The sequence below is a fragment of the Ranitomeya variabilis genome, chromosome 2 (genome assembly GCF_051348905.1).
Source record: "Ranitomeya variabilis isolate aRanVar5 chromosome 2, aRanVar5.hap1, whole genome shotgun sequence".
In the NCBI taxonomy this organism is placed as follows: Eukaryota; Metazoa; Chordata; class Amphibia; order Anura; family Dendrobatidae; genus Ranitomeya; species Ranitomeya variabilis.
Window position 1 is genome coordinate 222187971 of NC_135233.1, and position 27121 is coordinate 222215091.

Below are 27121 nucleotides of genomic sequence, written 5' to 3' on the forward strand. Positions count from 1 at the left end.
ATTATAATGTTACGGGGAAACTAGGTGAGCGAAAGCTAAATACCCGGGCCCCTGCAGTTTCCCTCAGACTAGGGAAATCCTGACTGACCCTCTACCTGGAGTTTACACTGATTGTGTGCATGTCCAGGCCTCGAACCTCACCCTAACTCCTGTAATAACCCTAGGCTGATACCTTCGCTCTCCACCCAGTGAAGAGGTAATATACCGCTGTCTGTCGGATGACCTAGTCTGAACAGCGTCCGACATGACACATGTACATTAGGAGCAACAGAGGAGTCAGACCCGATCTTTTGTATTGACGCATCTAATGAGTGTGCGCTAAGACCATCATGAAGAGAGGAGGGGCAGGGTCAACTGTCACATTGTGACCTGCCATTGTAACCCCGTCTTTGATGATAATGAGACTTCTAATTATCCTGTAAAAAACATTGAGAGTCCAAAATGGTGGACAGTGCAGGATTGATGAATATAATATTGTGTATATATATCTATTTCTTATAATAATATGTGCACATTTATCATTTAAATACAGATTGTGATATAAAAAAATTATAACTTTTTACATAATACAATACACCACAAAAAAACCTTCACGTTACTGAATGCATACAACTGTGATACCGAATACCTGCATGACTGTTTCATGTATAATGTACACTGCTCAAAAAAATAAAGGGAACACTTAAACAACAGAATATAAATCCAAGTAAATCAAACTGTCCACTTAGGAAGTAACACTGATTGACAATCAATTTCACATGCTGCTCTGCAAATGGAATAGACAAGAGGTGGAAATTATTGGCAATTATCAAGACACACTGAATAAAGGAGTGGTTCTGCAGGTGGGGACCACAGACCACATCTCAGTACCAATGCTTTCTGGATGATGTTTTGGTCACTTTTGAATGTTGGTTGTGCTTTCACACTCATGGTAGCATGAGACGGACTCTACAACCCACACAAGTGGCTCAGGTAGTGCAGCTCATCTAGGATGGCACATCAATACGAGCTGTGGCAAGAAGGTTTGCTGTGTCTGTCAGCGTAGTGTCCAGAGGCTGGTGGCGCTATCAGGAGACAGGCCAGTACGCCAGGAGACGTGGAGGGAGCCCTAGGAGGGCAACAACCCAGCAGCAGGACCGCTGCCTCAGACTTTGTGCAAGGAGGAACACTGCCAGAGCCCTGCAAAATGACGTCCAGCAGGCCAAAAATGTGCATGTGTCTGCACAAATGGTTAGAATCCGACTCCATGAGGATGGTCTGAGTGCCCGACGTTCACAGATGGGGGTTGTGCTCACAGCACAACACCGTGCAGGACGCTTGGAATTTGCCACAGAACACCAGGATTGGCAAATTCGCCACTGGCGCCCTTTGCTCTTCACAGATGAAAGCAGGTTCATTCACACTACTGAGTATAATTTCCTTGTTTTGAGGCATTTCCACTGAAGTTGGATCAGCCTGTAATTTGATTTTCCACTTTGATTTTAAGTATCGTTCCAAATCCAGGCCTCCGCGAGATATTAATTTTGATATACATTGATAATTTTTATGTTTTATTGTTCTCAACCCTTTCCACTATGTAATGAATAAAGATTTACAACAGGAATATTTTATTCAGTGATATCTAGGATGTGGTATTTTAGTGTTCCCTTTATTTTTTTGAGCAGTGTATTTCAGTTTTACTATGTTGCTGGATTGGTTTTACTTTGTAAAAACTGAATAAAACTTCAATTTACCATAAACCACAATAAATAAATAAATAATTGGTCATTTTAGGATGATTCATTCCCCTTCTTACCCCACTCATGTTGGCCAAGTGCTGGGAGAGTTTCCGGTGACAGCCCCACAGATGGAAGTATATGAAGCAGAGCTGGGCAGCAACGTAAAGGAAATATTTTATTTCATGTCAGTTAAATGAATGGAATAATTCATGCATGAATTGAAAACCAGGATCTCAGCTCATGCCATTTACTTTATGATATGAGCAGGCTACAAATCCTACAAAAGTAATTTATTTTGCCAAGTGTTGTTTAGCGATTGTGAAAAGCAAACATATCCTCCAGACTAGTGCATATCATTAATAAATATGTATATACTGCACATCTTGCATTCTTTATTCTAATCGAACTGAATTAATTTGTGTATATACATTATATATATACTAGACTGTGGCCCGATTCTAACGCATCGGGTATTCTAGAATATTCATGTCCCCGTAGTATATGAACAATGATGTTTCCAGAATTCGGTCTGGCGGCCTCGACCAATCAGAGACGCGGGATTTCCAGGACAGACAGACAGACAGACAGACAGACAGACAGAAAGACAGACAGACAGACAGACAGACGGAAAAACCCTTAGACAATTATATATATAGATATATATATATATATAAATATATATATATGTACGTATTGTTTCTGTGTGTGTATATATTTATATACATTTATCTATGTCTATATAGATATGTACTGTATATATACAGTGAAGGAAATAAGTATTTGATCCCTTGCTGATTTTGTAAGTTTGCCCACTGACAAAGACATGAACAGTCTATAATTTTAATGGTAGGATAATGTTAACATTGAGAGATAGAATATATAAAATAAAATCCAGAAAATCACACTGTATAAATTATATATATTTATTTGCATTTTGCAGTGAGAAATAAGTATTTGATCCCCTACCAACCATTAAGAGTTCTGGCTCCTACAGACCAGTCAGACGCTCCTAATCAACTCGTTACCTGCATTAAAGACTCAATTAATTAGTCAGACTCTAACCTCTACAACATGGGCAAGACCAAAAAGTTTTATAAGGATGTCAGGGACAAGATCATAGACTTGCACAAAGCTGGGATGGGCTACAAAACCATAAGTAAGACGCTGGGTGAGGATACAACTGTTGGTACAATAGTAAGTAAATGGAAGAAATACAAAATGACTGTCAATCAACATCAATCTGGTGCACCATGCAAAATCTCACCTCGTGGGGTATCCTTGATCATGAGGAAGGTGAGAGATCAGCCTAAAACTACACAGGGGGAACTTGTTAATGATCTCAAGGCAGCTGGGACCACAGTCACCAAGAAAATCATTGGTAACACATTACAACGTAAAGGTTTAAAATCCTGCAGTGCCCGCAAGGTCCCCCTGCTGAAGAAGGCACATGTGCAGGCCTGTCTGAAGTTTGCCAATGAACACCTGGATGATTCTGTGAGTGATTGGGAGAAGGTGCTGTGGTCAGGTGAAAAAAAAAAATTGAAATCTTTGGCATTAACTCACCTCGCTGTGTTTGGAGGAAGAGAAATGCTGCCTATGACCCAAAAAACACTGTCCCCACTGTCAAGCATGGAGGTGGAAGCATTATGTTTCGGAAGTGTTTTTCTGCTAAGGACACAGGACTACTTCACCGCATCAATGGGAGAATGGATGGGTACCACAAAATCCTGAATGACAACCTCCTTCCCTCCGCTAGGACATTAAAAATGGGTCGTTCCTGGATCTTCCAGCAAGACAATGACCCAAAACATGCAGCCAAGGCAACAAAGGAGTGGCTCAAAAAGAAGCACATTAAGGTCATGGAGTGGCCTAGCCAGCCTCCAGACCTTAATCCCATAGAAAACTTATTGAGAATCAAAATCTTAATGATTTAGAGATGATCTGCAAAGAGGAGTGGCCAAAATTCCTCCTGACATGTGCGCAAACCTCATCATCAACTACAAAACACTGACTGCTGTGCTTGCCAACAAGGGTTTTGCCACCGAGTATTAAGCCTTGTTTGCCAGAGGAATAGATATATATACAGCGAAGGAAGTAATTATTGGAGATATATATATATATATATATATCTACTATATAATTGTTTAAGGGTCACTTCCGTCTTTCTGTCTGTCCTTCCGTCTGTCTGTCTGTCTGTCACGGATATTCATTGGTCGCAGCCTGTCTGTCATGGAAATTCAAGTCGCTGATTGGTCGCGGCAAAACGGCCACGACCAATCAGCGACGGGCACAGTCCGGCGGCAAAATGGCCGCTCCTTCCTCCCCGCAGTCAGTGCCCGCTCCATAATCCCCTCCAGTCAGCGCTCACACAGGGTTAATGGCAGCGGTAACGGACCGCGTTATGCCGCGGGTAACGCACTCCGTTACCGCTATTAACCCTGTGTGACCAACTTTTTACTATTGATGCTGCCTATGCGGCATCAATAGTTAAAAGATCTAATGTTAAAAATAATAAAAAAAATAAAAAATCGTTATATACTCACCGTCCGTTGGCCCCTCGGATCCAGAACCGGCCTTTCCCGCTCCTCGCGACGCTCCAGTGACCGCTCCATGCATTGCGGTCTCGCGAGATGATGACGTAGCGGTCTCGCGAGACCGCTACGTCATCATCTCGCGAGACCGCAATGCACTCTTGGGACTGGAGCGCGCGAGGAGCGTCGGTAACCGCTTCGCCTGGATCCGGGGCCAATGGAAGGTGAGTATATAACTATTTTTTATTTTGACGATAAACTGGAGTAAGTCTATTTTGTTTAAAGTGGATGACGTAGGGGAGGAGGGGAGTGAGCTGCTGAAGGATGGGCGACTGAAGGTGGTAAGTCAATTTAAATATGTTGGGATATGGGTTTCTATGCCGTTTACGGATTACACACATAGGAATCTGACTCCGATCTTAGGTGTTCTTAAGGCAAAAGTGGATGCTTGGATTAAGCCGCATTTATCTGTGGTGGGCAGGGTGAATCTTATCAAAATGATTTTGATGCCGAAGATTCTGTATGTTCTTCATAATGCGCCAGTTTGGATACCGCGCGGGAAATTTCGGCAGATTAACTCCCTGTTCAGGAATCTGGTATGGGGGAGACAACATCCACGTATCAGACTGGCGACACTTCAGCGACCCAAAGAAGATGGGGGCTTGGCATTGCCTAACCCTGAAGTATATTTTCTTGCAGCCCAGAGTCAGCACTTAAAGGGCTGGGCGCATGAAGGGTAGTCCGGGGCGGTACAGCAATTAATGGAAAAGGTGACAAAAAGAAGGCCAGCAATACAATGTCTGGAGGATGGATCCCTGGGGGCTTTGGGGAAATTGTATCCGACTATGTTATTGATATGTAAGCTGTGGGGTAGAATAAAACATATTCGTGGGATTACGGGTCTGACCAGATTCTCCCCGTTATGGCATAATAATAATTTAAAGGAGTTTGTGGCAATGGGGGTAATACCAGAATGGCAGGCCAAGGGGATTCAATATGTCTATCAGATAATTGAGCAGAGGGAGTTGAAATCCTTTTCCCAATTGCAGGTGGAATTTGATCTCGGGCCTGCGGGGGAAAATCAATATTTGCGGATGAGACATGCATTTGGAGCTCAGAATAGGGACGGAGGCATCAGAATTCAAAGGGATATAGTGTTAGAGTATGTGTGTGGTGAAGGGACTACTGGGGGGGTTATTTCCACTCTTTATAAAGACTTGCTGCACACTTTCCTGCTAAGGTTTCCAATACTGGCGAGAGCTAAGTGGGAGAGGGACCTGGGCCCAATGGAGAATGAAACTTGGGAGTGGGTGCTGGAGTGGGTTCCACGGCTGTCTCTGAGCGAACCGTATAGGCTGTCACAGCTTTATGTAATACACAGAGTTTACAAATCTCCGAAGGTGTTATATAAGGCAGGCTTGCGTGATGATTCTGAGTTGCCCGAGGTGTAAATCTACAGATGCTGATATATATCATATGATGTGGACGTGTCCGAGACTGGCTGCTTTTTGGTTGGTAGTTTTGAGTCGTGTGGAAGGAGCATACAGATGCATGGTGCCAAGGGACCCGATGGTGTGCTTGTTGGGGTGCGTGGATGAGATTGGAGTGGATAACAACCTGAAGACAGCTATTGCCAGATTGCTGTATATGGCCCGGAAGGTAATAGCGCAAAATTGGATTAAGGACGAGCCGCCTTCAAGAAGAGAATTCCTCCAATATGTGAAGCAGGGCCTGACACTGGAAAAGGGGTTTTATCAGAAAAGATGGAAAATTTAAATGTTCGATAAGCTGTGGTCTCCGTGGCTTGCCATGGGATAGGTTCATTATAGAGAACGGGTGAATCAAGACCTTGAATTGGTGAAAACATAACACGTGGCCTATGGTCCTAACTGAGGGGATAGTCATCCTATAGATTTGAGTGTGGAGCTATTAAACAAGGTGGGCTGTCTTATTGGGGGGGCGGGATAAGTTGGGATTGCGGGGTTCGTTTGGGGGGAAATCTTTGTACTGAAAACAAGAATGTAACATGTCAATTGTAATGTTATTCTTAATAAAAATTTATTTGAGTTAAAAAAAAACTATTTTTTATTTTAATTCTTTTTTTTAACAGGGATATGATGCCCACATTGCTATATACTGCGTGGGCTGTGCAATATACTACGTCGGCTGTGCAATATACTACGTGGGCTGTGCAATATACTACGTGGGCTGTGCAATGTACTACGTGGGCTGTGCAATGTACTGCATGGGCTGTGCAATATACTATGTGGGCTGCGCTATATACTGCGTGGGCTGTGCAATATACTACGTCGGCTGTGCAATGTACTACGTGGGCTGTGCAATGTACTACGTGGGCTGTGCAATATACTGCGTGGGCTGTGCAATATACTACGTGGGCTGTGCAATATACTACGTGGGCTGTGTTATACACTACGTGGCCTGTGTTATACACTACGTGGCCTGTGTAATACACAACGTGGGCTGTGTTATACACTACGTGGCCTGTGTTATACACTACGTGGCCTGTGTTATACACTACGTGGCCTGTGTTATACACTACATGGGCTGTGTTATACACTACGTGGGCTGTTATATACTGCGTGTGTGGGCTGTTATATACCACGTGAGCAGTGTTATATGCTATATGGGCTGTTATAAACTACGTGGCTGTGTTATATGCTATGTGGGCTGTGCTATATACTAAGTGGCTGTGCTATATACTCCGTGGGCTGTGTTATATACTACGTGGCTGTGCTATATACTCCGTGGGCTGTGCTATATACTCCGTGGGCTGTGCTATATACTCCGTGGGCTGTGCTATATACTACGTGGCTGTGCTATATACTACGTGGCTGTGCAATATACTACGTGGCTATGCTATTTACTACGTGGGCTGTTATATACTACGTGGCTGTGCTATATACTACGTGGCCGGCCGAATCCTGTGTATTCAATGTATTATTCTAAAATCTTCATAAATAAACTACATACATATTCTAGAATACCCGATGCGTTAGAATCGGACTACCATCTAGTATATATATATATGTGTGTGTGTGTGTGTGTGTGTGTGTGTGTGTGTGTGTGTGTGTGTGTGTGTGTGTGTGTGTGTGTGTGTGTATACACAGGTGCTTCTCACAAAATTAGAATATCATCAAAAAGTTAATTTATTTCAGTTCTTCAGTACAAAAAGTGAAATGGCTGTACGCCATAATCATCAACATTAACAGAAATAAACACTTGAAATAGATCACTCTGTTTGTATTGACTCTATATAATATGAGTTTTACTTTTTGTATTGAAGAACTGAAATAAATTAGGTTTTTGATGATATTCTAATTTTGTGAGTAGCACCTGTGTATATACACACACACATATATATATATATATATACGTCGCCGACACTGACAGCGGGCGCGATGACGTCACTGCCCGGCGCCCGCGGTCCGGAGATCAGCGGGAGCACTGCAGCGCAGGAACCAGGAAGAAGAGAAGTGAGTATTTATCTATTTTTTTATGGGTGCTGTCTTATTACAGGGTCTACCTATGGGGGTGCCGCCTTATTACAGGGTCTGCCGCCTTATTACAGAGTCTGACTATGGGGGCTTCCTTATTACAGGGTCTGACTATGGGGGCTACCTTATTACAGGGTCTGACTATGGGGGCTGCCTTATTACAGGGTATGCCTATAGGGGTGCTGCCTTATTACAGTGTCTGCCAATGGGGGCTGCCTTATGCTATAGAGTCTGCCTATGGGGGCTGCCTTATGCAATAGAGTCTGCCTATGGGGGCTGCCTTATGCTATAGAGTCTGCCTATGGGGAGTACATTATACTATATTGTGGACTATTCGGTGCATTATGCTACTGTATATGGAGGCTATCTAGGGGGCCATCATACTGTATGGAGATTACAGTGTGGGGGTCATTATACATTGTTGGAGCCTTCAAACAGTTTGGGGGCTACTAAGGAGTCAGTATAGTGTGTGGGTGGTACTATACAGTGAGGGGGCATTATACTGTGTATGAGAGAGCATCATACTGTGTATTGGGGAGCTGTACAGGGGGGGAGACTCGGGACATTATTAAATGTAAAGTGGGCACTTATTGTTATAGGGGAACTTAGGTTACTGTGACTATCAAAGGGGCACACAGGGCAATATTACTTTCTAGGGGGCAAAATATGAGAACTGATTTCTAGGGCACTTGCACGCGGCATTACTATATTATAGAGGGGTGCTTTAGAATTTAGAAGGCACAGAGAATCACACAGCAGGTGCAGTAATAGGGACACATATGGCAGCAGCGGCTCAGTATTGGGGTATCAGGTGCAGTAATAGGGTCACATACGGCAGCAGTGGCTCAGTATTGGGGTAGCAGGTGGAGTAATAGGGTCACACACGGCGGCAGCGGCTCAGTATTGGGGTATCAGGTGCAGTAATAGGGACACATATGGCAGCAGAGGCTCAGTATTGGGGTATCAAGTGCAGTAATAGGGACAGATACGGCAGCAGCGGCTCAGTATTGGGGTATCAGGGGCAGTAATAGGGACACATACGGCAGCAGCGGCTCAGTATCGGGGTATCAGGTGCAGTAATAGAAACACATACGGCAGCAGCGGCTCAGTATTGGGGTAACGGGCAGTAATAGGGACACATACGGCAGCAGCAGCTCAGTATTGGGGTATCAGGTGCAGTAATAGGGACACATATGGCAGCAGCGGCTCAGTATTGGGGTATCAGGTGCAGTAATAGGGTCACATACGGCAGCAGTGGCTCAGTATTGGGGTAGCAGGTGGAGTAATAGGGTCACACATGGCGGCAGCGGCTCAGTATTGGGGTATCAGGTGCAGTAATAGGGACACATATGGCAGCAGAGGCTCAGTATTGGGGTATCAAGTGCAGTAATAGGGACAGATACGGCAGCAGCGGCTCAGTATTGGGGTATCAGGGGCAGTAATAGGGACACATACGGCAGCAGCGGCTCAGTATCGGGGTATCAAGTGCAGTAATAGAAACACATACGGCAGCAGTGGCTCAGTATTGGGGTATCAGGTGCAGTAATAGGGACACATACGGCAGTAGCGGCTCAGTATTGGGGTAACGGGCAGTAATAGGGACACATACGGCAGCAGCGGCTCAGTATTGGGGTATCAGGTGCAGTAATAGGGACACATACGGCAGCAGAGGCTCAGTATTGGGGTAACGGGCAGTAATAGGGACACATACGGCAGCAGCGGCTCAGTATTGGGGTATCAGGGGCAGTAATAGGGACACATACGGCAGCAGCGGCTCAGTATTGGGGTAACAGGGGCAGTAATAGGGACACGTACGGCAGCAGCGGCTCAGTATTGGGGTAACGGGCAGTAATAGGGACACATACGGCAGCAGTGGCTCAGCATTAGGATATCAGCAGGATGAGGAGTTTGTGCAGGTTGGGAATAGATGGTGATGGGGCTGGAATGTGAGAAGTGAAATGTGTCTTTGTTGTATTCTCTGCAGGTGAGTCATTGCTGGAAGAAGTTTTCATGTCGGTCTGGGCCAGATGGAAAAGTCGGGAAAAGTGAACGATTCCATCAGAAAGGAAGTCAGCGGTAAGTCATTATTAGTGATGAGCGAGTATACTCGTTGCTTGGGTTTTCCCGAGCACGCTCAAGTGACCTCCGAGTATTTTTTAGTGATCGGAGATTTAGTTTTCATCGCGGCAGCTGAATGATTTACAGCTACTAGCCAGCTTGATTACATGTGGGGATTCCATAGCAACTAGGCAATCCCCACATGTACTTAGCCTGGCTAACAGCTGTAAATCATTCAGCTGCCTCGATGAAAACTAAATCTCTGAGCATTTATAAATACTCGGAGGCCACCTGAGCGTGCTCAGGAAAACCCGAGCAACGAGTATACTCACTCATCACTAGTCATTATCTGTGCTGTGATCTCTTATATGTTCTGTAGGACTGGCATCTACCACTGACCATATGGCGGTAATATCCATGTTGGTCTTTATATAGAGATTATCTTCAGTAACAGTGCGGACATCTGCTGAGGTTCTCCTCCACTATTAGGGTGCATCACCCAGTTGTAATCAAGGTTACCTGGTTAGCGGCCCTATCAGGATCCTGTCAGCACTGGCGCACTGCCACGGCTGAGCAGGGCGACTCACCCACACTGCGGGAGAGCCTGTGGTCCGATACCGCAGGGAAAGCTCAGGCAGACGGGACCTGAGCAGCGTGCTGAGGATGGCAGAAAACAGAAGGACATGCGATCATGTGACCACAGGGGGCGGGGCTTAGTGTCCTGCTGCTGGAGATGAGTGCAGGATTCTACAGGGACCCTGAAGTAAAGGAGATGGGAACTCAGGTCGGACAAGCGGGGGTCATACACCGAGCGGGCGGCGCGGTACTGGAGGGGCGATCAGAGAATAGTCAGAAAGTAAGCAAGGAGTCATACATGGAGATAGCAGCGCAGTACAGGAGGGACAGGCAGAACTCTTAATGGGGACAGAACCAGATCAGAACCAGACAAGCATAAAATAGCACAGTCACAAAGCACAGACACAGGCACAACAGGGTCACACACACTCGGCCAAGGGTCAGAGTATTAGTGACGAGGAATGACCCCACAGTGAGGCTATAAGAAGCCTCCCAGAATCCCATAGTGAGGCTGTCCAGATTAACCTCTGAACTACCTAATCCCACAAACTAAGCAGATCATGACAGGCCCACTCAGAAGTTTCGCCTTCCCCCCCGAACCAAAACCCTAGCTACGCCTCTGCTTCTTCTGCTTTTTGGGCCTCCATCATTTTCATTTTCAGAGTGCTAGGCAGCTGCTTAGAAGAACCCATGGCTGCTATTTTTTGGCACAAGGCTAGAGGAGGCTGGGTTTTTATAAAGCTGGGAAATTTGCATCACTTGGCCTTTCCTAATGATGATGGCGAACAAGCAATAAACCTAACAGGCTAATTAAGGTCTGAAACCTTGGTCAAAGTTTTCTGAGCACACAAATCTCCAAGGGTGCCCAAACTTTTTCCTTTTTTGTAAATGTAAAAATGTAAAAAATGACAATACATATTTACATATATGTTTTGCCTATTTGCCTGAAATAAAAAGTAAATGTGTCATCTTTAAATTTAGTCCTTTCAGAGATCATTTCATCTTCAACTTGCTTAACTGTTCACAACAACAGTAATAGACCACAATAATAACAAGGGGTGTCTAAACTTTATATATATATATATATATATATATATATATATATATATATATATATATATATATATATATATATATATATATATATATATACAGTTAGGTCCATATACAGTGGGGCAAAAAAGTATTTAGTCAGTCAGCAATAGTGCAAGTTCCACCACTTAAAAAGATGAGAGGCGTCTGTAATTTACATCATAGGTAGACCTCAACTATGGGAGACAAACTGAGAAAAAAAAATCCAGAAAATCACATTGTCTGTTTTTTTATCATTTTATTTGCATATTATGGTGGAAAATAAGTATTTGGTCAGAAACAAACAATCAAGATTTCTGGCTCTCACAGACCTGTAACTTCTTCTTTAAGAGGCTCCTCTTTCCTCCACTCATTACCTGTAGTAATGGCACCTGTTTAAACTTGTTATCAGTATAAAAAGACACCTGTGCACACCCTCAAACAGTCTGACTCCAAACTCCACTATGGTGAAGACCAAAGAGCTGTCAAAGGACACCAGAAACAAAATTGTAGCCCTGCACCAGGCTGGGAAGACTGAATCTGCAATAGCCAACCAGCTTAGAGTGAAGAAATCAACAGTGGGAGCAATAATTAGAAAATGGAAGACATTCAAGACCACTGATAATCTCCCTCGATCTGGGGCTCCACGCAAAATCCCACCCCGTGGGGTCAGAATGATCACAAGAACGGTGAGCAAAAATCCCAGAACCACGCGGGGGGACCTAGTGAATGAACTGCAGAGAGCTGGGACCAATGTAACAAGGCCTACCATAAGTAACACACTACGCCACCATGGACTCAGATCCTGCAGTGCCAGACGTGTCCCACTGCTTAAGCTAGTACATGTCCGGGCCCGTCTGAAGTTTGCTAGAGAGCATTTGGATGATCCAGAGGAGTTTTGGGAGAATGTCCTATGGTCTGATGAAACCAAACTGGAACTGTTTGGTAGAAACACAACTTGTCGTGTTTGGAGGAAAAAGAATACTGAGTTGCATCCATCAAACACCATACCTACTGTAAAGCATGGTGGTGGAAACATCATGCTTTGGGGCTGTTTCTCTGCAAAGGGGCCAGGACGACTGATCCGGGTACATGAAAGAATGAATGGGGCCATGTATCGTGAGATTTTGAGTGCAAACCTCCTTCCATCAGCAAGGGCATTGAAGATGAAACGTGGCTGGGTCTTTCAACATGACAATGATCCAAAGCACACCGCCAGGGCAACGAAGGAGTGGCTTCGTAAGAAGCATTTCAAGGTCCTGGAGTGGCCTAGCCAGTCTCCAGATCTCAACCCTATAGAAAACCTTTGGAGGGAGTTGAAAGTCCGTGTTGCCAAGCGAAAAGCCAAAAACATCACTGCTCTAGAGGAGATCTGCATGGAGGAGTGGGCCGACATACCAACAACAGTGTGTGGCAACCTTGTGAAGACTTACAGAAAACGTTTGACCTCTGTCATTGCCAACAAAGGATATATTACAAAGTATTGAGATGAAATTTTGTTTCTGACCAAATACTTATTTTCCACCATAATATGCAAATAAAATGATAAAAAAAACAGACAATGTGATTTTCTGGATTTTTTTTTCGCAGTTTGTCTCCCATAGTTGAGGTCTACCTATGATGTAAATTACAGACGCCTCTCATCTTTTTAAGTGGTGGAACTTGCACTATTGCTGACTGACTAAATACTTTTTTGCCCCACTGTATATTTGGACAGAGACAACATTTTTCTAATTTTGGTTACAGACATTACCACAATGAATTTTAAACAAAACAATTCAGATGCAGTTGAAGTTCAGACTTTCAGCTTTCATTTGAGGGTATCCAGGACAGACAGTCATAGGTGGGCTGTCTCACCTAAATCACCTACGAAGACATAGGGGGCAACTTGTGGAGAGGGGCGACTCTAGGGTCCCGGAAGAGCTCCGAGCCTACCCGTCATACGGGTGCCGTCCTAACCGCAACATCAGGGAGGGACGGAAGATTAGCAGAACATCATCTAATCGAGTTGTGAGGGAACTTAAGAAACAGACACAACAGTTGTGGGGACTTTCCGTAAGCACAGCAGGGAAGGACCACAACACATAGCGCTAGCAGGAAGGCACAGATTTCCACCTGCAAAGAGAACTCTGGAGGTGCCATTGGACCGGCCGGACTTGCGCAGCCTGGTTAACCGTATTCCGGATTTAGGACCCAGAGATCTTCAGTAAAGAGGTAAAGAGACTGCAACCTGGTGTCCTCGTTATTTACTGCACCGCACCACCACCACTATCCACATCCATCATATCTATCACTGTACGCCCCTCAGCAGGGTCACGGACCGGGTCTAGCCACCGTGACAACCCCAGAGCAGAGACTCAGAGGCCCGGTACCGGGTACCCCTCGGCCCTGCGGCAGTGGGGGCGCTACAACTTGGCGTCAGGAACAGGATCTACTTAAGCCTGAGGAATCGGGTCATGTGTGCCTTGGAACTGTGATTTATTATGCTTGGACTGTGACTTATTGCAAAGACTGTGTGTTGCCACTTGCCGCCAGAAGTTCCCGCCAAAACCGCCGCCATTATAGCGCTAAGGAGAGCGCAGGAGAAGAAGGGCGTGGAAGTGGGCGTAAACAAGCTGAAGAGCGCGAAAGACAATGGCCGCCCAGTCTAAGTATTTCTGCCCCTTGAGGACGTGTCCGTCAGCAGCCGAGGTCCACCTCCTGATCCTCAATGGTGGGCAGAGACAAAGAAAACGAAACCGCCCACAAAGGAGAGAGCGGAAAAAGGACCAGGAAGAAGAAGTGAGCGACATGGAGGACGCCATGGCGAGCCGCCTGGAGCCGGAGCGTGGGGTCGGAGCAGAGGACTCCCCCAGCCACCCGGAGGGGCACCGCAACCAGGCCTCCACCGCTGATGCTGAATTCCTGCAGGCCGGAGTGGACGAGCTCAGCGACCGACCCCGGCGGACGCAGCTGAGCACTGAGGCCGGGTGGAAGAAGGCCATCATCAGGAGCCTCACCAGACATCTGTCGGCAGCCTCATCTGGTCCGGAGCAGGAAAGAAGTCCCAGCGCTCCAAAGCTGGAAAGCAAGGCCCTGCCGGAAAGCGAGATGCTGCGAGCAGAGATGACAACGTCGCAGCACAAGGCCCCGCAACCAGCGTTCCAGACCCCAGCGGAGACGGAGCAGATCGGCACCGGAGGGACCGCATCTGAAGCAGGTATGAAGGACGACCCTGCCCTGACGACCGACACCACTCCAGTGACTGCTAGTGCCGCAACTGCTGACTCCATCCCAGTGACTGATCTTGCAGCAGCCGCTACCTCTGCTGCAGCAAATGCCCCTACTCAAGCTGCGCAGACCTCCATCGCTGCGCCCGATTTAACAGTACATGCAAGACGGATTAACGGCGTTTGTCCAGCACTGGGTGTAACCCTGGACCTCACTCTTCCCAGGCCAAGAAGGGTTAAGTGCCAGGTGCAGCCCTGAAAGCCGTCCCACTAAACCTCGGAAACCTGAAACTGTACATAGTTAACTGTTTGTTTCCCTGCTTTTTGCTGCTTTAAACCCGACTAGGGTTAACTCTTAAAGGGATCCCTTTGTTTACCCGGGATCCCTTCCTCTGCTTTTGCTTTTGTTTCCTGTTTCCTCATTGTTGAAAAGAACTGCTGAATCATGAACAGTGCATGATACAAACTGCTTGTAAATAGTTTGCACCTTCTTAAAGGGGCTTCTTACTGGTTTTACATACAAGAAGGACTCTTTATTATTATTATTATTATTATTATTCATTTTTATAGCGCCATTTATTCCATGGCGCTGTACATGTGAAATACGGGGCAAATATAGACAAATACATTAGACATGAGCAAAAAAAAAAAAAACAAGGCACACGGGTACATAAGGAGGGAGGACCCTGCCCGCGAGGGCTCACAATCTGCAGGGGATGGGTGATGATACACTAGGAGAGGGCAGAGTCTCTTTGCGAAGATACGGTTCTTGGAACCCGCACCGGAGTCCTTACGGTGTACGGACTGGTAGCTGAAGAAGCTGCGCTACCTCATAAAGACTTGGTCCCCTCTTAAAGGGGATGTTTACCTGTGCACTTATGAGTAGTACTGTCTTAAAACAGTAAAGTGATAATGATGTCTTGAAAGAAAGTAATAATGCTGATATGTAAACGTTAAATGTAACTAACTAGTTAATTGTGAGAAATGTTTGATAATGTTGATAGAAGAATGAGGACAGAAAGTGAACCCGTACGGGGTTAGTCAGCGAGTCCTCTTAGGAGCCATGTAAGGATGGCTCAGTGATTTCAAACCGAAAGTAAATGTTATGTTCTATACTCTGTATAGTAGTTGAAAAGGCAGTAGGCCCGGGCTGAAAGGGGCGGTCCTGTAAAGAAAGGAGAGGCAGTAGGCCTGGAGCAGTTAGGACAGGAGGTCCTGCAGATTTAATGAAGGAGAATGAAAGAGAAAGAGTTCAGAATAATTCTTTAGTGGGTTTAGTCTGTACGCCCTTGAAGAAGAAGTCAGTTTCATAATGTTTTATAAGTAACGTCTTTAGTGGATAGGAAGTGTATGTCCTTAAGGACAATGTTAACTTATTATTCCAAAGTTTGCACTGAGTAGAATACCCGGTTGGGTAACAGTAGTTGTTTACAGCCTGTAATTTATAATGTTTAACCATGTTTGTAACATTCAAGTGTCCTCACCTCCCATAAAGGGAAGCTCTGTTCAAGCTTACTTATTGTTATTGCATTTTCAAAATTGTATGTCTTTTTGCTAACCTGTATTGTTGTTTTCTTCCCAGTCCAGGAGTACTGGATTTAACCGGGGGGGAGTGCAGCGCCCCAGAGTCCTGGACGTTGCAGTACTATGGCTCCGCCACTAAGGGGAGCTATGGTACGTCTGATGGCACTGAAGGAGTTCATCTGACCAGGTATCACAGACACCAATACATTTCACAGTCGGGCCTCCAGGGGGAGCTAAGGGTTCTATTCATTAGGCCACTCCTCACATACTGGTAAAACTGGGGGTCAGGCAGGAAGTTAGGGAGAAAGCTGACTGGGTTGGAACCAGGCAACACCTTGTGGCAGAGGGTGTTGTGGGGGAAGATTCGGTAGGGCCCCTGTCGGGGGTGGGATGCTGACAGAGGCCTGGCAACTTGAGAGAACGTCACGGGACCGTGCCTGCTCAGCATAGCGGCGGTGCCCAAGGAAGGATTAGAAGCGAGATAGATTGTGCTGAGTGAGAAACGAGATCAAAGCAACAAGGAGAATACCAGTAGGAGTCGTGCTGTGAGACCGAGGCAACATTCTACTGAGGCGCACAACCGGCGGCCGGAACGCCGAGGAAGTATTCATACATCTAGCTTCAAGCAATACTTCAAACCAACGGCAGGACAGTCAGTCATAGGCGGGCTGTCTCACCTAAATCACCTACGAAGACATAGGGGGCAACTTGTGGAGAGGGGCGACTCTAGGGTCCCGGAAGAGCTCCGAGCCTACCCGTCATACGGGTGCCGTCCTAACCGCAACATCAGGGAGGGATGGAAGATTAGCAGAACATCATCTAATCGAGTTGTGAGGGAACTTAAGAAACAGACACAACAGTTGTGGGGACTTTCCGTAAGCACAGCAGGGAAGGACCACAACACATAGCGCTAGCAGGAAGGCACAGATTTCCACCTGCAAAGAGAACTCTGGAGGTGCCATTGGACCGGCCGGACTTGCGCAGCCTGGTTAACCGTATTCCGGATTGAGGACCCAGAGATCTTCAGTAAAGAGGTAAAGAGACTGCAACCTGGTGTCCTCGTTATTTACTGCACCGCACCACCACCACTATCCACATCCATCACATCATATCTATCACTGTACGCCCCTCAGCAGGGTCACGGACCGGGCCTAGCCACCGTGACAACCCCAGAGCAGAGACTCAGAGGCCCGGTACCGGGTACCCCTCGGCCCTGCGGCAGTGGGGGCGCTACACAAGCCACTCATAAGCATCAAGAATAAAAAGGCTAGACTGAACTTTGCTAAAAAACATCTAAAAAAGCCAGCACAGTTCTGGAAGAACATTCTTTGGACAGATGAAACCAAGATCAACCTCTACCAGAATGATGGAAAGAGAAAAGCATGGCAAAGGCGTGGTACAGCTCATGACCCAAAGCATACCACATCATCTGTAAAACACAGCGGAGGCAGTGTGATGGCTTGGGCATGCATGGCTGCCAGTGGCACTGGGTCACTAGTGTTTATTGATGATGTGACACAGGACAGAAGCAGCCGAATGAATTCTGAGGTATTCCGAGACATACTGTGTGCTCAGATCCAGCCAAATGCAGCCAAACTGATTGGTCGTCGTTTCATACTACAGATGGACAATGACCCAAAACATAAAGCCAAAGCAACCCAGGAGTTTATTAAATCAAAGAAGTGGAATATTCTTGAATGGCCAAGTCAGTCACCTGACCTCAACCCAATTGAGCATGCATTTCACTTGTTAAAGAGTAAACTTCAGACAGAAAGGCCCACAAACAAACAGCAACTGAAAACCACTGCAGTGAAGGCCTGACAGAGCATCAAAAAGGAGGAAACACAGCGTCTGGTGATGTCCATGAGTTCAAGACTTCAGGCAGTCATTGCCAACAGAGGGTTTTCAACCAAGTACTAGAAATGAACATTTTATTTAAAATTATTGAATCTGTCCAATTACTTTTGGTCCCTTTAAAAACAGGGTGGCACATGTTAAGGAGTTGAAACTCCTAAACTCTTCATCCAATTTTAATGTGGATACCCTCAAATGAAAGCTGAAAGTCTGAACTTTAACTGCATCTGAATTGTTTTGTTTAAAATTCATTGTGGTAATGTTTATAACCAAAATTGGAAAAATGTTGTCTCTGTCCAAATATATATGGACCTAACTATATATATATATATATATATATATATATATATATATATATATATATATATATATATATATATATATATATATAAATTCACATACACACAATATATATATATATATATATATATATATATATATATATATATATATATATATATATATACATACACACACATACAGTACAGACCAAAAGTTTGGACACACCTTCTCATTTAAAGATTTCTCTGTATTTTCATGACTACGAAAATTCTACATTCACACTGAAGGTATCAAAACTATGAATTAACACATGTGGAATTATATACTTAACAAAGAAGTGTGAAACAACTGAAATTATGTCACATTCTAGGTTCTTCAAAGTAGCCACCTTTTGCTTTGATGACTGATTTGCACACTCTGGGCATTCTCTTGATGAGCTTCAAGAGGTAGTCACCGGGAATGGTCTTCCAACATTCTTGAAGGAGTTCCCAGAGATGCTTAGCACTTGTTGGCCCTTTTGCCTTCACTCTGTGGTCCAGTTCACCCCAAACCGTCTCAATTGGGTTCAGGTCTGGTGACTGTGGAGGCCAGGTCATCTGGAAGAAGGAGAGTAATGGGGTGCATCACTCTCATTCTTGGTCTAATAGCCCTTACACAGCCTGGAGGTGTGTTTGGGGTCATTGTCCTATTGAAAAATAAGTGATGGTCCAACTAAACGCAAACCGGATGGAATAGCATGCCGCTGCAAGATGATGTGGTAGCCATGCTGGATCAGTATGCCTTCAATTTTTAATAAAGCACCCCCACACCATCACACCTCCTCCTCCATGTTTGATAGTGGGAACCTGGCATGAAGAGTCCATCCGTTCACCTTTTCTGTGTCGCACAAAGACACGGTGGTTGGAACCAAAGATCTCAAATTTGGACTCATCAGACCAAAGCACAGATTTCCACTGGTCTAATGTCCATTCCTTGTGTTCTTTAGCCCAAACAATTCTCTTCTGCTTGGTGCCTGTCCTTAGCAGTGGTTTCCTAGCAGCTATTTTACCATGAACGCCTACTGCACAAAGTCTCCTCTGAACAGTTGTTGTAGAGATGTGTCTGCTGCTAGAACTCTGTGTGGCATTGACCTGGTCTCTAATCTGAGCTGCTGTTAACCTGCGATTTCTGAGGCTGGTGACTCGGATAAACTTATCCTCAGAAGCAGAGGTGACTCTTGGTCTACCTTTCCTGGGGTGATCCTCATGTGAGCCAGTTTCTTTCTAGCGCTTGATGGTTTTTGCCACTGCACTTGGGGACACTTTCAAAGTGTTCCCAATTATTTGGACTGACTGACCTTCATTTCTTAAAGTAATGATGTCCACTCGTTTTTCTAAACTTTGCTGCTTTTTTCTTGCCATAATACAAATTCTAACAGTCTATTCAGTAGGACTATCAGCTGTGTATCCACCAGACTTCTGCACAACACAACTGATGGTCCCAACCCCATTTATAAGGCAAGAAATCCCACTTATTAAACCTGACAGGGCACACCTGTGAAGTGAAAACCATTCCCGGTGACTACCTCTTGAAGCTCATCAAGAGAATGCCAAGAGTGTGCAAAGCAGTCATCAAAGCAAAAGGTGGCTACTTTGATGAACCTAGAATATAAGACATAACAACTGAAATTAAGTATATAATTCCACATGTGTTAATTCATAGTTTTGATGCCTTCAGTGTGAATGTACAATTGTCATAGTCATGAAAATACAGAAAAAATCTTTAAATGAGAAGGTATCTCAAATCTTTTGGTCTGTACTGTATATCGATTCAGTATATAAAAATGGCGCGGAAAGCGCGGACTGCGCTCGCGCCGATTTTGGCGCCACAACCCTCCTGGGCCACAATCCTCTTCCTCGGATGCGTAACTTACAAAATGGCACCTAAAGTGCGCTATACGCATGCGCCATTTCCAACAGAGGATTCATGTCCCGGCCTTCGGGCCCAAAGAAGAGACCTTGTGGCAATACCGGATAGGTACCGTATATACTTGAGTATAAGCCGACCCAAGTATAAGCCAAGACCCCTAATTTTGCCACAAAAAACTGGGAAAACTTATTGACTCGAGTATAAGCCTAGGGTGGGAAATGCAGCAGATACTGGTAATTTAAAAAATAATATAGATACCAATAAAAGTGAAATTGATTGAGACATCAGTAGGTTAAATGGTTTTGAATATCCATATTGAATCAGGAGCCGCATAAGTTGCTCCATACAAAATACGCCCCATATAATGCTCCATAAAGTTCATGATGGGCCCCATAAGATGCTCCATACAAAATACGCCCCATATAATGCTCCATATAGTTCATGATGGGCCCAATAAGATGCTCCATACAAAAATCTGCCCAATATAATGCTGCACAAAGGTTAATAATGGCCCCATAAGATGCTCCATAGAATAATATGCCCCATATGCTGCTCCATAAAGGTTGATGGCCCTATAAGATGCCCCACATGCTGCTCCATAAAGGCTGATGGCCCTATAAGATGCTCCATAGCATAATATGCCCCACATGCTGCTCCATAAAGGTTGATGGCCCCATAAGATGCTCCATAGCATAATATGCCCCATATGCTGCTCCATAAAGGTTGATGGCCCTATAAGATGCTCCATAGCATAACAAGCCCCATATGCTGCTCCATAAAGGTTGATGGCCCCATAAAATGCTCCATAGCATAATATGCCCCATATGCTGCTCCATAAAGGTTGATGGCCCCATAAGATGCTCCATAGCATAATATGCCCCATATGCTGCTCCATAAAGGTTGATGACCCCATAAGATGCTAGATAGCATAATATGCCCCACATGCTGCTCCATAAACATTGATGGCCCAAATAAGATGCTCCATAGCATAATATGCCCCGCATGCTGCTCCATAAACGTTGATGCTCGGTTAACCACTCATCTCTCCTATAAAAGCTAGGCCTGCTGGGCAGGTCCTTGCATCTGCAGGACCTTCACCTCTGCCACCTCTTCTTGTCATTGTCAATGGTAATCTGGAGTTCCAGATAGCAAAGATTTTAGACTCTCGTCTTGTTCGTCGGTCACTTCAATACATGGTACATTGGAAGGGGTACAGTCCTGAGAAGAGAATGTGGGTTCCAGCTTCTGACGTCCATGCGGCCAGACTGGTTTGGGCCTCTCATTTGGCACACCTGGACAAACCAGGTCCTGAGGTTCCGGAGGTCCCTCGTAAAAGGGGGGTACTGTCACGGGGTTAGCACGACAGAGCAGAGCCAGAAGACCGCAACATCTGATAGCTAATGATTCGTCGCTGAGAAGAAGCACTTCTCCGGTGTATTAAAGGTGTTTGTTTTCTTTCAGGAGGACAGGGTTTAATCAGCCATGTGGAAATCCCTGCATTCAGCTGTCTTCGGTGAACCACTCATCTCTCCTATAAAAGCTAGGCCTGCTGGGCAGGTCCTTGTCTGAGTTAGCACTTGCTACAAAGATCTGGAAAGGGAGAAGCTGGTGTTTGGAGAGCTGGAGGAGTTTAATGTCCGACTGTTGCTTGGTTTGTTCGCTTGGAAATTCCTCATCCTTACCTGCCTTATTTTCTTCCCCCTTCCTACACACCCTGGTGAATACCTCTGTTATTTGTGAGAGTAATTTTTTGTGTGAGTGGAGTTTTCTTTTACCCTTGTCTTTGTTCCCCTGTTTGTTGGGTTGGTGTACTGCAGTACACGGTAGCACCTCTCTTCCCCGGGTGGGGGAAAGGGTTTATCGCAGGGCTCCAGCTAGGAGACAGGGCAAGGGTGGAGTCCCCGGTATCCTCGCCATCTGAGATATCCCGGGGAACAGGGTGAGTTAAGGCGCCCCCTAGTGATAGTGCCAGGAAAGGTGCCCCTGGTCCCAGTTTACTCGCCAAGTCCTATCGTGAAACTTAATTAATACTTCACACAAAAGCCATTGTTGGTGATGAAGCCTCAAGACGCCTCCTGTATGGAGAAACTAGTCGAAGGCATTGCTCAGGTGTGATTTTGTCCCATTCTTCCACACAAACACTCTTTCACATCCTGAAGCTCCCATGGGCTACTTCTATGAAATCTGAGCTTTACTTTCGTCCATACATTTTCAGTTGGATTTAGGTCCGGTGATTGGCTCGGCCATTCTAGAAGCTTTTAAAAAAAATGTTTTCTCTGAAATCAATTGAGTTTCCTTGTCTGTGTGTTTAGGATTATTGTCCTGATGAAATGTCCACCCTCGTTTCATCTTCATAATCCTCTTGATGGCAGCAGATTTTTATCAAGAACGTTTTGGTACATTTATCCATTTTTCCTTCAATTATATGAAGTTTTCCAATGCTGTATGCTGGAAAACAGACCCACGTTATGTTGTTCTTACCTCCAAATTTCACTCTTGGTATGGCCTTTTGGGGTGAAATGCAGTGCATTTTGGCATCCAAACATGGTGTGTATTGTGGATCAAAGAGTTACATTTTGGTCTCATCAGACCAGACTATATTCTCCCAGTATTTCACACGCTTGTTGAAATGTTGTTCAGCAAACTTAAAACGCCCTTGAACATACTTTTTGCTCAGCAATGGAGTCTTGCGTGGTGAGCGTTCATACATGACATGGAGCTTGAGTGCATTTTCTTTGAAACAATTGTATTTGCTGATTCCAGGTCTTTCTGTAGCTCTACGCTCTACACTAAATTAAAAAATGGCTTAAAAAAGGACAAAAAAAACAACAAAAAACTCACAGTAAACGAATCATCCTTACACACAACAGGTCAGATTACTATGGCACTAGCAGGAAAAAAAACCTCACAGAAAAAGAAACATCCTTACCAACAACAGGTCAGATTACCATGGCACTAGCAGGATGCAGCAGACCCCATGATACAGGTAGGGTCAGCACAAGTGCAAAATAGCTGTAGCTCTCCACAGATGGTCCTTGGCTCTTGGACAACGCTTCTGATATTTCTTTACACTCCTCTAGGTAAAATCTTCTGGTCGTGACCGGTTTATGGCCCCAACAATGCTCAATGGAGCCTTCAGAAGGTCAAAAATTATTCTGTAACCAATGCCATCAGCATATTTTGCAACAATAAGGTTGCGAAGGTCTTGAAACAACTCACTGGTTTTACCCATCATTAGATGTTTCTTGTGTGGCATCTTGGTAATGAGACACCATTTTTTAGGCCATCAGAAGAACCAGCTGATATTATTTTTCGCTAAGAGGCAGGATTGCTTTCTAATTACTGATAGATTTCAGCTTGGGATATTCCATGGCATTTTGCACCTCTCTTTCTTTATGTGTTCAATACTTTTTCCCTGTGCCATTTCTCATTATTACACATACAGTGGCATGAAAAAGTTTGGGCACCCCTGGTCAAAATTACTGTTATTGTGAACAGTTAAAGGGACTCTGTCACCCCAAAAATGGCCTATAAACTAAGGCCACCGGCATCAGGGGCTTATCTACAGAATTCTGTAATGCTGTAGATAATCCCCCCCCCCCCCCCTTCCCTGATGTATCCTGAAAGATAAGAAAAACAGGTTATATTATACTTTCTAAAGCTGCTATTGACATGAAATGAAATTCTCACCGGATGTTGGTAGCAACCCATCCAATCCACACAGGCAAAGAAATCAAACCATATATGTCTATAAATTAAGATTCAGTGGCATGTAAAAGTCTGGGCACCCCTGGTAAAAATTACTGCTATTGTCAACAGTTAAGCAAGTTGAAGATGAAATGATCTCTGAAAGGCCTAAACTTAAAGATGACACATTTCCTTTGTATTTGTAATTTTTAAAATGTAAAAGATGAAAACATATACATTTTTTTGCCTAAAATACAAAGTAAATAGGTCTTTTTAACTTTAGGCTTTTTAGAGATCATTTAATTTTCAACGTGCTTAAAGGGAATCTGTCACCCCAAAAATGTCCTATAAACTGCGGCCACCGGCATCAGGGGCTTATCTACAGCATTCTGTAATGCAGAAGATAAGCCCCCGATGTATCCTGAAAGATGAGAAATAAAGGTTAGATTATACTCACCCAGGGGCGGTCCCGCTGTGGTCCGGTCCAATGCGGTCTGAATCCGGCGCCTCCCATCTTCATACAATGTCGTCCTCTTCTTTTCTTCTTGCTGCGGCTCCTGCTGAGGGCAGAGCAAAGTACTGCGGTGCGCAGGCGACGGGAAAGGTCAGAGAGTTCAGGCGCCTGCCCAGGAGCCGCGGCAAGAAGACAAGAAGAGGACGTGATCAGATGAAGATGGGAGGCGCCGGACCCGGACCTTGACACCCATCAGACCGTGACGCCCATCGGACCAGACCGCAGCGAGACCGCCCCTGGGTGAGTATAATATAACCTGTTTTTCTCATCTTTCAGGATACATCGGGGGTTTATATTCAACATTACAGAATGCTGTAGATAAGCCCCTGATGCCGGTGGCCTTAGTTTATAGGCCATTTTTGAGATGACAGATTCCCTTTAAGCAAGTTGAAAATTAAATCATCTCTAAAAAGCCTAAAGTTAAATATATATTTTCATCTTTTACATTTTAAAAATTACAAATACAAAGGAAATGTGTCATCTTTAAGTTTAGGCCTTTCAGAGATCATTTCATCTTCAACTTGCTTAACTGTTGACAATAGCAGTAATTTTGACCAGGGGTGCCCAGACTTTTACATGCCACTGAATCTTAATTTATAGACATATATGGTTTGATTTCTTTGCCTGTGCGGATTGGATGGGTTGCTACCAACATTCGGTGAGAATTTCATTTCATCTCAATAGCAGCTTTAGAAATAGATTTATTTAGACAATTGGTGACGTGTTCAATACTTATTTCACCTGGTGTGTGTATATATAATGTTGTGTGTGTATATTTTTTTCTTTTTGTTATTGTAATTTGTGCATTGCAGATTCAGTCTGAAGGCAGCAAAATTACAAAGGAAGCCATGCACAGACAAGTACTTGGTACACAGATCCATACAGTGCTGAGCCCTATTCCACAACTATTATAAGCTAGAATACTGAGTAAAGAGAAACAATGGTCCATCATTAATTTAAGACATGAAGGTCAACCACTCTGGAAAACTGCTAGAACCTTGAAGGTATCCTCAAGTGCAGTCGTGAAAATCATCAATCGCTATGATTAAACTGGCCACTCAAGGAAAAGAAGACCAAGAATTACCTATGCTGCAGAGGATACGTTCATCAGAGTTTCCAGCTTAAGAAACCTTAAATTGACCGTACCTCAGAAAGCAGCCCCCATAAATGATGCACAGACATCAAGTAGCCAACATATCTCATCATCAACTCATGTTCTGTAAGTGCGGCTAGAACATTATCTACATTTACCTGAAACATTTAGTAAATCATTATCTTAGACAAAAGGATACTGAGGGAACACTCTGACAATTATTTGATCGATCGCTGATCCCCAGCAGGACGTTGTACTCCATGAAGATCTCATTGGCGGCTGCCAGTCTTATGTCTGTGTTGACGTTTATCTATGACGGACAGATTATTGCCTTCAGTTTAAAGATAGTGTAAATTATCATAGTAGCCCCCTGCCTTTATTCCAGATGGTCTCCTTACCTTTTTTTGATGTCTGGTGATGGCAAAGATGACCACAACGGTGACAATCACAGCAGTTATGGTGACGGGTATACCGGTTACCCAGTTTTGGCCATTAGAAAACATCTGTGCTGTGGAGTAGAGATTGATCCAAATGGAGGCATACAGGACCTAGAAGGCAACAAGGCGTCAGCAACAGGTTCTAGTCTTCATTCTGTCCTGTAGCTACCAACCTGCACACCTATTAGATTTCATTTGCTAAGTGGAGGCAATTGGCAAATATATATAGGAGGTACTTCTTTAAGTAATCCCTTTGTGTCTCTGAAAAGGATCTGGACACCTTCAGGGGCAAGCTTTTTCTCCAATGCATGCTTTTGGAGCTAAAACATTTTTTACAATTTGGTTTCCTAACAAAAGTTTGCATTGTTTGGCTTTTATGTGCTCTTTATTTCCCTATTACGTTGCTGGCTGTAGAATGAGTTAACTGAGAATTCGTAAGTGAGCTTGTTTTGAAAGAGAATTTGGAACTCTTTTATAGTATAAAATATATATATATATATATTTTTTTTTTTTAAATTGCGAAAAGCGTCGATATCTTTTAATGCCAAGCTGAATACAGCTGATCCAGTAGTAAGATCCATCAATCTGGTCACACGGTTCAAAGTGAGTCTGTGAGCACAAAGTGACTGTCCAAACCGAGCACAGCCATTCTGCGCACCCTAGGCCAAGGAATTCAATGCACCTTCTCACCTTCTTGTTTTCTATCTCCGCCTCCTTAACCCTATATTGAAAGCCCATGAGAAGGAGGAGGACGGAGATAGAAAGCAAGCAAGTAGCAGGGAACCACGCAGCCATCCCAAGGGGGCACCGAGAGCCTTTGATGGTATGAACAGTCATTTTATAACTGACAGCTTCCCCTTAAATGTGAGGACATTGGATTACAACACTTTGGGCCACAATGTTGAAAAGCAAGAAACGTGCAGATTCATCATTGTTTTTGCATAATTTTTTTTAGGCGGCTGGGGGAAGATACAAAACTGTGGACATGTATTTTATTATTATTATCCAGATGTTTGCAGCTAATTCATATTTTACTCCTTTTAAAAATATCCCTAAATTATTGTGTGATGGTACCTAGTAGAGCACAAAATCTTACTTTTATGTTTACTGTGTAAAAAAAAAAAAGAAATAAACACAAAGAAAT

General features: G+C 44.4%; 1 protein-coding gene across 2 annotated transcripts in view; it reads right to left on the reverse strand.

The window, feature by feature from the left end:
- Positions 1-27121, reverse strand: part of TMEM268 (transmembrane protein 268) — a 106580-nt gene that overhangs the window by 57289 nt on the left and 22170 nt on the right. For both annotated transcript variants that reach the window (XM_077283708.1, XM_077283709.1), the window contains exons 5-7: positions 25939-26088; positions 25740-25850; positions 1796-1867 (exon numbers count right to left, since the gene is read on the reverse strand). In XM_077283708.1, the coding sequence (XP_077139823.1) occupies positions 1796-1867; positions 25740-25850; positions 25939-26088 (333 nt within the window). The remainder of the gene's footprint in view (positions 1-1795; positions 1868-25739; positions 25851-25938; positions 26089-27121) is intronic.